Below are 13,256 nucleotides of genomic sequence, written 5' to 3'. Positions count from 1 at the left end.
AGGTCGGTTTGAGACCGACGACGGGGACGATGTGTTGTTAGGTAGCTGTCAGAGAGAGGGAGCGCGCGCTGAAAGTCAGCTGAAAGTGAAACCAGCACAGGATAATCGCTTCTCAACGAGTGAATGAAACGCGATAATCTCTAACCGGCCAGGTTGAGTATCATCGGTGGCGGCGAGCGAAATAAACTCATTTAAGTAATTTAACTGGAATGCTTTTGTTTGTGTTTTAACCTCCGCATTTTGATACGTCATGGCACGCCACTTTACAACGGAAACCGATCAGCGTCGTTTCATCATGACAAGGAAACCCTACAAATGTGGTTGCTGACAGCTGACAGCTAGGATAAGTTGATAGGATAAGCTAGGTCGGAATGTTCCTAGAAATTAATCGGTGATATCCAGCACTTCAGCATGAAAAAAAGGAAAGAATTTAAAACAAAAATTCGTTCCTCAGTTTCTCGTCACGATTAGGTGTTTTTGCAGATTTTAGAGTATAATTTTTCTCTATTGATTTTTCTTAATTTCTTTATTATTTAACAGCTTTTCCATTTTTTATTCTTCGTTTATGTTCACCTTTTTTCTCAATTAACAATATTAACATGGATTTTTATTTTCAACTGATGCTTCTTATTTTTGTTCTCAATCTTTCAATGGATATTACAGGGCGGACTCGAGTATATACAGTCTCCGATTTCTTTTCACTGTAAATAAACGAATCCCGCATATAATCGAGTCAAAACAATTTTTTTATTTGTTTTTTTATAGATATATTTTTGGTTTTTGTGAATATAAAAGAATTTAATTTTTGATAACTTTCTTATATAAAAATCCGAATTCTTTAGGAGGTGATAGATGATCATATTTAATGAAAAAAATCCTTCTACGCGTATGTTCGAATTTCAACAATGACTGAGTTTTCTTTTTCTCTGTTTCGAACTCTGTTTGCCTTAAATTGGCTCTAATAAAAAAATCACGCTACCTAGGACAATGTTGTCGCTCTCATTTGAAAAATGAGAAATTTTTGTACAAGATACAGTTGTGAAACTTCCAAATTACTGGTTTTAAGTAACATTTTAGAAGTGAAAAACTCTAAAGTTAGTGGTTTTCAAGGTGTTATTCTTAATTTTATTCAAAAAAATACATATTGAACTTGAATGTTCCTATCGACCAAAATGAAGCTCGCTAATCACTTTATTTTTTGTTGTTTGACACCTAACTTCTATCTGTTTTGATTTCGTTGCAATATAATTTCTGGTGAGTCTTAAGGGGGTATTCTAGTGTAGAGACACGAATTTCGGACGTTTTTTCGAGTTCCGTAAAACTAAAACAAAAAATGTTTTTACTATCCATTATATCATTATTTGTTCATCAACCTTTTAACAATAAAACAAAAATTGAACGGAGAAAAAATAGTCATAACTAGAATAGTTAAGAGCTGATGAATTGAGAAGGATAAAAAAATGTGTGCCATGGTGTACCCGATTCCAGCCCAGCCTTCTGGTGATCTGGAACAAAAAAATCGAACAGATTCTGAATCAGTAAAAATACCGCTATCGCATGAACCTCGGACAAGTCAAAAACATCTTTTTTGACAAAATGGCGGCCGTTTGAAAAACAAAAGTCGGCTTAGAACGTTTTTTCTTGCGTATTTCGATTTTTTTTTAAATAGTGCAATTTAAAAGATATAATTTTTTTGAGGGTGTGATAGGGGAACGCCTGTAGATTGTATCTATATAAAATCGACATGAATCGGTTCAGTAGAACTTGAGATATAGTGTACGCCAGTTGAAAAAACTAGTTTCGAGAAAAACTAAAAAAAAATTATATATTATCGAATTAGTATATAATCGAGTCCGACTTGTACTCAAGTACTTACTCACGAGTAGTACAAAGTAAACTTCGTTTTCCAGTTCTTTTTATTTGTAAAAAAAAGGCTCATAACTTCCACGAGATAAATGTCTTATATGCATATTTAATATTGATTTTCTGTTGGAAATTCAAATTGCGGGACAAATAAAGCGTTTTCCAATATGACAACTCAATTTTTTTTTATTTTTGAGCTTTGAGTATTACCGAAAGTGATAACAAGGCGTCATAATGTTAAAGAATTAAAGTATCAGGATATTTGAAACATATATTTTTTTCATTTTTGGGAGTCGTTAAGAGAAAACTAGTGAAATGGAACAAACATGAAAGAAGCTCAAAGATTTGTCATAGTTTGATAACATTCAAATTTTATATCAAAAAAGACTTCCTAACACTATATAATGCCATGCAAGCTTTCCATCAATTCGTCATTGTTATCACATACTTATAAATTTGTACATTTTACAAAACAGAAATATGATAATTATATTTTTCCTGTTACTATTTCTGTTTCGTTTCCTCGTTTTCCTGGTTGCGATCCAGTGGAACTTTTATTTAAAGGTACAATGTGCAATGATTGAATTTTGTCTTCTTATCTCCGCATTCGATGATATACTTTGTCTTGAGCCATGTTTGTTTTTTTATTATAGTGTTAGTTTTTTTCTTTTTTTGTTCATATTCTTATTTTATTATAACTATCCGAATTGTGAAATGTTTTGCAGGCTTGATTCTATTCTACACAGATGTTTTCAAGTAATTCAAATGATTCAAGTGGAATGTGTAAAGAACGTGGACAACGTGGACAACTGAAACATATTCATATTCAATTCCCATAACTCAACGGATAATTAGTTAAATCAAATGATTAATTGATGTTTGGCGCCATTATTTGATTTTTTCACCAATTTTTTATATTTTCTCTGTGTGATAGAATGTTTTTTTACGTATCAGATTTAATTTTGTGCTATCATTTACTAATGATTTAATTTTAGATTCTGGTTTTCTTTTTAACCAGTCACCTGTTTTGTTATTGAAGGGTTTTTCATTTTGCTCATTTTTCTTTTTTTTCTATTTTGAAGATAGTTCAAAATATCTCATGCTCTTAAATTCGATTTTTTAACGAAAAACAATAAAGATTGTTATTTTCGGAAAATACCAGAGACCAATTTTTAGGCTTTCTTATGTTCTAATTTTGTTTTTGTGATTATTTCAAGCACTCAGATTGCTGTCTTCAAACATATTTTTTTAGCAGTTCTCATGTTTTCATCTTTCGGATTATAAACAGTTTTATAGTCTTTTTTTTGCACACATTTTCTAGTCATTGTTCCTTCCTCTCAATTTTATTCTGTTCGCGGGTTCTAGTTTCTGTTACAATCTGATCTTCGATCTACAATTTCCAAGAAGTAGGGCCTGATTCGTACCGTTGTCATCGCGGATACGTTTCATTCCATTTCCACCGTAAAGTGTATTCGAAGTGTATTCGAGAATCAGGCCCGTAGACTTGTTTCTGTTTTTTCCGATTCTCAGTTTGAGTCTACAGAACACTTTCTTAGTTTCAAATAATATTATTTATTTCCAAAAAATCCTTTCCAATGCCAATTTTATTTCCCTGCCTTCAGAGATGAAAAATTTCTTTCACAATCTATAAAACTTCTGTTTCAATTGCCGTCAAGTAAAGAATAATTAGAATCTTTCACATATAAATGTTTTATTTATTCTCATTTCAATTTTTTATTTCTAATTTATTTCTGAGTTGCCACTTGGTTGCTCACTAACCTAAGAAAAAATCAATTTGATTTTTCGAATAACTTCAAAATATTTGTCAGAAAATAAGAACCCAAAATGTACTAAATGAAAAAATTACTATTGCATTTGCAAGTGAAAAATTTCTGAAAAAACAATACAAAACGAACTCTTTTGGAATTTTTTTCCGGTTTCCTATTTCCTTTTTTCTATTTCCTATTTCCTATTTTCTATTTTCTATTTCCTATTTCCTATTTCCTATTTCCTATTTCCTTTTTCTTATTTCCTATTTCCTATTTCCTATTTCCTATTTCCTATTTCCTATTTCCTATTTCCTATTTCCTATTTCCTATTTCCTATTTATTATTTCCTATTTCCTATTTCCTATTTCCTATTTCCTATTTCCTATTTCCTATTTCCTATTTCCTATTTCCTATTTCCTATTTCCTATTTCCTATTTCCTATTTCCTATTTCCTATTTCCTATTTCCTATTTCCTATTTCCTATTTCCTATTTCCTATTTCCTATTTCCTATTTCCTATTTCCTATTTCCTATTTCCTATTTCCTATTTCCTATTTCCTATTTCCTATTTCCTATTTCCTATTTCCTATTTCCTATTTCCTATTTCCTATTTCCTATTTCCTATTTCCTATTTCCTATTTCCTATTTCCTATTTCCTATTTCCTATTTCCTATTTCCTATTTCCTATTTCCTATTTCCTATTTCCTATTTCCTATTTCCTATTTCCTATTTCCTATTTCCTATTTCCTATTTCCTATTTCCTATTTCCTATTTCCTATTTCCTATTTCCTATTTCCTATTTCCTATTTCCTATTTCCTATTTCCTATTTCCTATTTCCTATTTCCTATTTCCTATTTCCTATTTCCTATTTCCTATTTCCTATTTCCTATTTCCTATTTCCTATCTCCTATTTCCTATTTCCTATTTCCTATTTCCTATTTCCTATTTCCTATTTCCTATTTCCTATTTCCTATTTCCTATTTCCTATTTCCTATTTCCTATTTCCTATTTCCTATTTCCTATTTCCTATTTCCTATTTCCTATTTCCTATTTCCTATTTCCTATTTCCTATTTCCTATTTCCTATTTCCTATTTCCTATTTCCTATTTCCTATTTCCTATTTCCTATTTCCTATTTCCTATTTCCTATTTCCTATTTCCTATTTCCTATTTCCTATTTCCTATTTCCTATTTCCTATTTCCTATTTCCTATTTCCTATTTCCTATTTCCTATTTCCTATTTCCTATTTCCTATTTCCTATTTCCTATTTAATATTTCCTATTTCCAATTTCCAATTTCCAATTTCCAATTTCCAATTTCCAATTTCCAATTTCCAATTTCCAATTTCCAATTTCCAATTTCCAATTTCCTAATTCCTATTTCCTATTTCCTATTTCCTATTTCCTCTTTACTATTGCCTATTTCCTATTTCTTATTTCCTTTTTCCTATTTCCTATTTCCTATTTCCTATTTCCTATTTCCTTTGTTGTTTTTGAAACATATACTGCAGATTGTCTGATATTTTTTGCCAGCTTATAAGCTTTCTTTCTGCAGGTCTCTTTTAGGCTTATATTTTCGAAAAAGTACATCTAAAAAACGACTTTTATGTGCAAAATCTATATCGTCGAAATTCAGGAAAAACGAACAGAATGTCTATGAGATCAAAATCTCTCGGATGGGCACTTTTACAGGGATGAAGTTTTTTTTTAACAACAGTTTTTTCATGTTTTCTTTGATGAAATTACAACTAATCCTAATTTTGTTTAAAGTCAAGATAGTGATATAGTGTATTCGACAAAGTCTTAGATCTTATTGAAATATGAACTTTTGTCGAAGAGGTCAACTTTCTATCTTTTATAGTTTCTGGAATATTTGGCATATTTGTATGGATACACCCGAAACAAATAATGTTTTACTCGTAACATTTTTGTGTGTAAACATGAAGAGGTTGTTGTCAGGTAAACTTTTTTCCTTGTAGAAGTGACCATTTTTCAATGTATGGATAACTTGTTGGAAATTGTAAGGACTATTTAAACCTGTTTTTTTTACAAAATTTTAAAAACATGTTTTCAAAACAAAATTAATTCCAATTCTCAAAATATTTATTTTCGAAAAAATTGTTTGGTATTTTTCAATGAAAACCTAAATAATTTCCTACATTTCATTCTGTGTCCAGTATTTTGTAATTTTTAAATAAAGATTTTTCGAAAAAAAAGTTGAAAATAAACTTATGGTTAAAAAAAACTTACAAAAAATCAGACTTACAATATTTTAGTATTTTAGAAATGAATAATTATGTTTTCATTTAAAAATTATCAAAAATAATTTTATTTGGAAATATTTTTTTTTTAAATTAAACTTCATTTTTCTCGGATTTTAGAAATAAATATGACTTGCAATTTCCAACAAGTTGTCCATACATCGGAAGATGATCACTTTTACATGGAAAAAGTTTTCCGAACAAAAACTTTTTCATGTTATTCTTTGAAAAATTACTATTAATTTTTAATTCGTAAAATTTTTACAAATAAATTATCGTGATTTACATGCTCTACTAGTTTTTTTTTCTATTTATCAACATGTCAAGAAATGTCAAATTTGAGAACTTACACACAAAATTGTTAAGAATTAACATTATTTTTCCAGGAGTCTCCATACAAAAATGCGATATATTCCAGAAACTATGAAAGATAGAAATTTGACGTTTTTGGTGAAAGTTCATATTTTAAAAAGAATTAATAAGGTTTGTCAAATACAGTATACCGCTATCTTGACTATAAACAACACTAAGATTAGTACGAATATTTTCAAAGAAAACATGAAAAAGTTATTGCTAGGAAATGTTTTTCCCTGTCAAATATTTTTATTTATTATTTTTGTGTCAAAAATCAAGGATAATTTATTGGCCCTTATGTGTTTACACCTAAAACGGTTCACTGCTATCTAAGATGGTGCTGCCAACGGTCAGTCGAGTTGGCATTGAAATTCGTCATGAGCGTTTTCCATCATTTCATCGAGAAATATTTCCACCTTGGAGTTGAAGCTGCGATCAAAATCACACTCTAGCGCCTTTCCGAAACGAATTTACTCTCGTCCAGCACATTGTTTTATACGCTCAGGGACATTGCAATAATTGAAAAATGGGCGGAGCTTGAACTGCAAAATGTTCTTTCTTCTCAATGTCAATGGAACGAGCACTGCATTTGCATTTCGAGCGAGCAATTTATGCTTGTCTGATTCGCAGTGGTACATGGCGATTACTCTGCACTGAACTTGCTTTGTGCATATTCTGAGATGCATTCTGAAGTGAACTGATTCGCACGTTCGTTCAGTAATCGTAAACTGATGTTTTGGCGTAGCAAATAGAGTATTTATTGTGCTCTTCTTTAGTTTTTTCTCTTGAATAGAATGATTCACGATGGTTGACTATGATAGTATTCGTGTAAATATATATTCAAATTGTGCCTCACTGTTACGATTGTTGCTTGTTTGAATTGGCTCATCTTGAGAATGGACCGATTAGCAAGGTGAGATTTTTGTTTAGATAATGCTTGGCATTTTTAATTTGTTTTCTATTTGTTTCGCCTTATAAATATCTCCAATGGAAACTTGTTTGCGATCTATCAAGAAATGATTGAGTTGAGTAAACGTTGGCCTAAAGGGTGTGTCACATCAAATTGCATCACGGAAAAAATGCTGTAGAAATTCGCCCAGTAGACCGATCCTTTTGAAAATTTTAGACAGTAAAATAAAAACTATTAAACAACTTTTGGCATTTTCTTTTTATTCATACTTCGAGCCCAAGCCCGTATGCTCGCACCTTCCTCTTTACCCCGTCCATAAGGTTCTGTACAACGTCAGGTTGTAGTTTTTTTTTTTGAACAGAAATCCATTTTCTCTTGAAGTCCGCCTCCGATTTGACAACTTTTGGGTTCTTCCGGAGGGCCGGCTTCATAATCGCCCAATATTTCTCTATTGGGCGAAGCTCCGGCGCGTTGGGCGGGTTCATTTCCTTTGGCACGAAGGTGACCCCGTTGGCTTCGTACCACTCCAACACGTCCTTTGAATAGTGGCACGAAGCGAGATCCGGCCAGAAGATGGTCGGGCCCTCGTGCTGCTTCAATAGTGGTAGTAAGCGCTTCTGTAGGCACTCCTTAAGGTAAACCTGCCCGTTTACCGTGCCGGTCATCACGAAGGGGGCGCTCCGCTTTCCGCAAGAGCAGATCGCTTGCCACACCATGTACTTTTTGGCAAACTTGGATAGTTTCTGCTTGCGAATCTCCTCCGGAACGCTGAATTTGTCCTCTGCGGAGAAGAACAACAGGCCCGGCAGCTGACGAAAGTCCGCTTTGACGTAGGTTTCGTCGTCCATTACCAGGCAATGCGGCTTCGTCAGCATTTCGGTGTACAGCTTCCGGGCTCGCGTCTTCCCCACCATGTTTTGCCTTTCGTCGCGGTTAGGAGCCTTCTGAACCTTGTATGTACGCAGGCCCTCCCGCTGCTTGGACCGCTGGACGAATGAACTTGACAAATTCAGCTTATTGGCGACATCCCGGACCGAACTTCTCGGATCACGTCTAAACTGCTTAACTACGCGCTTGTGATCTTTTTCACTGACGGAGCATCCATTTTTGCCGTTCTTCACCTTCCGGTCGACGGTTAGGTTCTCGAAGTACCGTTTTAGTACTCTGCTGACCGAGGATTGGTCGATTCCCAGCATCTTACCGATGTCCCGATGTGACAACTCCGGATTCTCGAACTGAGTGCACAGGATTAATTCACGACGATCTTTTTCGTTCGACGACATTTTTCCAAATTTACGAAAAATTGACAGTGAAGCATGGCCAACGTGATCTATACACTCTTATCTGATTATAAGCGAAAGCTGAAGATATAATTCCTAAAAATTAAATTTCTACAGCGTTTTTTCCGTGATGCAATTTGATGTGACACACCCTTTATGTTAAAAATGAAACATTTAGAATCACCGTTCGTTCCGACGAGCAAATGATTCTTTCGTCAATCAATTTCGGGGTGTTAATGGCAACAAGTTTGCGAACAAAACGGCGCATATTTGACTTAAAATGGATAATTTTAAGTATGTTAAATAAAGCGTCAAATTTCGATCAGAAATACGACATTTCTTTTTTCCCCAACCCAATATGATGGATATTTCATGACGGTAACAATACAGATTATTATACCTAGGCCTTCATCATTTCATCGCTCATGTCAATTACAGAACATCTGGATTCTCCAGTAGAATCAATAATTCCCCGAGGGAGAGGGCAACATCAATTGGAGCTGTAGCCACATTCGAAACAACAACAAAAAATACAACGGTGACGGGGTGTAGAAAGTGGTCCTGACCGTGTGTAACCCCCATGAACTCGGGCCTGCAGCCCTTGCAGCAGTGCCGTAGTGCAACAAGCTATTCGAGAATAATATCCATAAATTATCGTCTGTTAACTGTTTCATAAATTTGTGGGTCTCTCTCTTCGGCCTGGTGTCAGGACAGAAGGACAGGCAGGCGAAAATTTGTGTTGAACCTTGTAGAGCGGTAATGCTGCGGAGGCGGATCTTGTCCGATGCTGCTGCTGCTGCTCCTGGCGTTGTTGTTGCTGACGTGGACACACTGCGCTCGCCGGTTGCTGTTTTGATCGCTGGGATCACGAGTGGTCCTACAAAGGCGAGAGATAGAGAGGGCGGGTGAGGGAGTGTTTCCCCGACCCTGTAGAAGTCTCGAAAAGTTCGCGTGCTCCGATGTTGTTTCCACTATCGAGGATGCTTAATTAATTTCAACCCTGTCAGGTCGGGACAGCTCCTAGTAGTGTCCTCGAGAGGTGGTTTTCAATCGACTGCTGGCTGGCTGGCTGTGAACAAGGCGATTCCACGTGTTCTTATTAGCAATTTCAATTTTTCCCGATGCTGGTGCTCCGGTCGTGGCGAGTGGGTCTCTTCGTAAGGATGTTTTATTTTATGTCTGCTCTTGCTTGTAAATTCAAAGACCAGAGGTTCAAGGTCTCATTTGTTATTCTGTCCAGAACCGGTATGGATTGGATCCCGCCGGCGTCGGTTTGTCGCGTGGATATCTTTTATTGTTTTTTTTTTAAATATTTTTTTTATTTACAATAATAATATCGTTGTAAAAAATAATACAATACTCTAATAGCAGTCTCACGACACAGATTAGAACGGTTGGACAATTGTCGGTTATAAGTGTTGTTAAAATTAATTTTTCAATTACACTCTCGGTCTAATCTCGCGCAGTAGCTGAATACAGCTATTATCGGGCTAGATATGTGGCCGGACAGCCGCTTTCAGCGGCTCATACTGACAACGGAAAAGGTGTTTGCCGTAATTAATGTTTTTCCCCTCTCATCAATTTGCAGGATGATCATCTGAATAACAACAGCGGTGGCGGCAGTCCAGCGAACAACACCGGTGGCACTAGTGGTGGTGGTAAAACCATGCTCCAGCACCAGCACTCCAACGGTGGCAGCTCGATGCAGCAAACAGGTCTACCCAGCAGTGGCCACAACACTCCAGGGCTGCCCGGATTGCTGCTGGGCGGCCAGAACAACAGCAGTCTGACCCAGGCCGGGCTGGAGGAGTACAGCAGGTCGTACTACGAGCAGACCATGTACCACCACCAGAAGCAGTCTTCGTACGCGCAGTCCGAAGGCTACCACAGTTACGTCTCCAGTTCGGATTCCAGCTCGACGCCATTTCTCGATCGGTAAGTCTTTCCTCGCAAACAATCCCCGTGCACATCACAATTTGATTTCCTCTTAGCGCATATTTTATTGGTCATCTTAGAGAATACCATCTAACGCATCACCACTGCACACTGCACACTGGCTCTGGTATCACTCTGTTGGGTGAAGCTGCGCAATCATTATACGACTTAACATTCTTGCAAATTGAACGCGCGCGATTCATAGGGCGGCAACGCAACCGTGCGGTGCGGATGGCAGCAGCATCAGCAGCTTAGCTCCGAGAACATGATCATAAATCTGCGTTAATATGAGTTTTCTGTGTTAATGCAGTCATTATTGCAGAGGGAGAGAGAGGCGGCTCTCGGGGCGTTGGTTGAACCGCGCGAAGGGTTTATTTGCATATGCGCGCGGTTCTCGAGTTAGTGCACTAGGCGAGGGGAAAGGGGAGTTAGCGGGTTCGCTTGAAATATGTATCGACCGATAAGCGATAGTGACTGGGTGAGTGGTTCTGAGTTGGAGATCGATGTACCGATAATGGGTGGGAAGGAATGTGGGTGGATTTGCGTTTTCTGTTTCGATGGAATGCCGATCGGATTAGGGAAGCAGATCGTTTTGAGAACGTGAGTGTATTGAAAGAGAAAAAAAAACTTCTAACAATATTTCTACAAAAAATTTCAAAACACTGTTGTTATCTTCCGTGCTGTTGTAAGCCTTTTGACAATAACTACACATTCATGGAGGATAATATTATAATTTGGTACGTATACGTTGAAAAGTATTTCTTGTTGTTAATATTTTCAACAAGATATACAAAGTATTGCGTTTTTTTTCACATTTTCTACAGAATTACATCAAAAATATTCAATGAATCGCATCTTCATATCATATAAATCAATAGATTTAGTCACAAGAGCTCCAAAAATCTGTAAATTACCGTACAAACTGTTAATAGTTCTGATGGAAACCCTATGAATGTTGGAAGAAATCACGCAATACAAATATGTATTATTATATTTGAGTTCGAAAAAGGAAAAGGAACTTCGAACTTCTGGGACTTAGCCTGAGTGGCAATGAAGATATGAAAAAAATAAGATTATCGAATTTAAAGAACCGACCACGTACATTTTGTTTATTGGTCCAAAAAATGACCTGTGCAAAATTTCAGCTCAATCGGACATGATTCAAGGGTGCCTCAAAGCGTTCAAAGTTTTGATTTTTTGGCCACTCAGTCTCAAAAGGTCGATTTTCCGCCCAAATTTTTTTTTTCTAGATAACACCAGATCTCGACGTTTTATGCATTTTTAAGTCATTTGGCATCGAAAACATTTTTTCAATTCTCAAAATTTCAAAAAACAAAATTTCAATTGAATTCGATAATTTTTTTCCATACCTTCATTGGAACTCAAGCTAAGAGTCCCGATTTCCGGCCAAAATTTGTTTCCGGGATGACACCAGATCTCGACGTTTTATGCGTTTCAAGCCAGTTTTTTTCGAAAAAAAATTCAATTTTCCAAATTTCCTTTACTCCTCCTTGGGAAGATTTTCGACGATCAAAAACCAAAATTTTGAGCGCTTTAAGGCATCCCTAAATCATGTCCGATTGAGCTGAAACTTTGCACAGGTCATTTTTTTGGGTCAATAAACAAAATGTACATGGTCGAAATTCGATGATGATTTTTTCCCGTACATCCATTGCCACCCTAATCTACGCACACCAAGATAACACTATGTTCGTAAAATATTCCAAAAGTTGAAAGTTCAAGCTTTAAAATGATGTATATATCATTATCTAACAGAATGTTTCGCCAGCTTGTTTTCGACTTCCAAAAGTAGTGAAAGAAAATCGGCATACTAATTCGAGTTTGAGTCACTGTACAAATAAACACATTTTCTCTAGATTATTTCTGAAGTGAATCCAATATATTTTAAAGTTAGGCATGATTCAATTGTTAAACTCAAATAATAGGGGATATTGTATGAGCAAACCTGCTTTTTTTGGCGCGATCCTTTTTTTGTGGGATTGCTCATTTGTGTGAACTTTTTTATGTGATTTTATCATTTGTACAATTGGTTTTTGTGATTCAAGATCCGATTTGATGATAAAAACGCACAAAAATGGTCGCTCAAAAAAGGTTCGTTTCAGTTGTAATGCAAATTCTCGATAAAATTTGAATCGATAGTATTGATATACAAAATAAATATAGTTTAAAAAAACTAATTCATTAAAAACACAAGGGGGTGTGTTTTACATCAAACGTACGTTTTAAGTTAGTTTGAAAATATTGATTTGATTTTGCTAAAGTATGACTTGCTCACAAAACTGCAGTTATTAATTTTGAAAAACTGGAAAAAATAAAAACTTTGGAAAACCGTTTCTATTTAAGAGAATCTGCAAGAAATTATGCATGGAATCTTTACATATTATTTTCCAATTGTTTTAACATGCTTTCAATATATTATTCCAAATCATTGTTCTGAAAATTTCCACAAAGTTTCGTAACTTCAATCGCACCTATTACATTTATTTTTACAACTACTACTACAACAAACACTACTACAACTGCCGAAGGTTGTGCAGTCCACTGATTATTCAACAAGAGCCAAAGGTTGTACCGCTCATGACAACTCTACACGAGCTGATGATTGCGCCGGCTAGTGACCATTCTATCCTGGATTCCTCGAGTCGAGAAAGACGCACCACGCTAGATATGGGGTACAGACTAGGGGGGCGTTGCTGATTAATGGTCAGCTGCATCCCAATAGGAAGTATACCGTGTCGAGCACACGTACAGAGCATCGAAGACTGCGACATACCAATTATGAGAACACTTGTAATACTAACCTCGAGTCAACCGCGAGTAATCGGTTACATATTACTAACATAGTCTAAGCAAACATTGTCAAA

At 35.6% G+C, this 13,256-nt stretch overlaps 1 protein-coding gene across 4 annotated transcripts in view; it reads left to right on the top strand.

The window, feature by feature from the left end:
* LOC129780161 (protein Shroom) overlaps positions 1-13,256 on the top strand; it is a 639,098-nt gene that overhangs the window by 218,321 nt on the left and 407,521 nt on the right. For all 4 annotated transcript variants that reach the window (XM_055788143.1, XM_055788142.1, XM_055788141.1 and 1 more), the window contains one exon: positions 10,025-10,371. In XM_055788143.1, coding sequence (XP_055644118.1) covers positions 10,025-10,371 — 347 coding nt within the window. The remainder of the gene's footprint in view (positions 1-10,024; positions 10,372-13,256) is intronic.

This window comes from Toxorhynchites rutilus, chromosome 3, assembly GCF_029784135.1.
Source record: "Toxorhynchites rutilus septentrionalis strain SRP chromosome 3, ASM2978413v1, whole genome shotgun sequence".
Lineage (NCBI taxonomy): Eukaryota > Metazoa > Arthropoda > Insecta > Diptera > Culicidae > Toxorhynchites > Toxorhynchites rutilus.
This window is presented reverse-complemented; position numbering and strand designations above follow the sequence as displayed.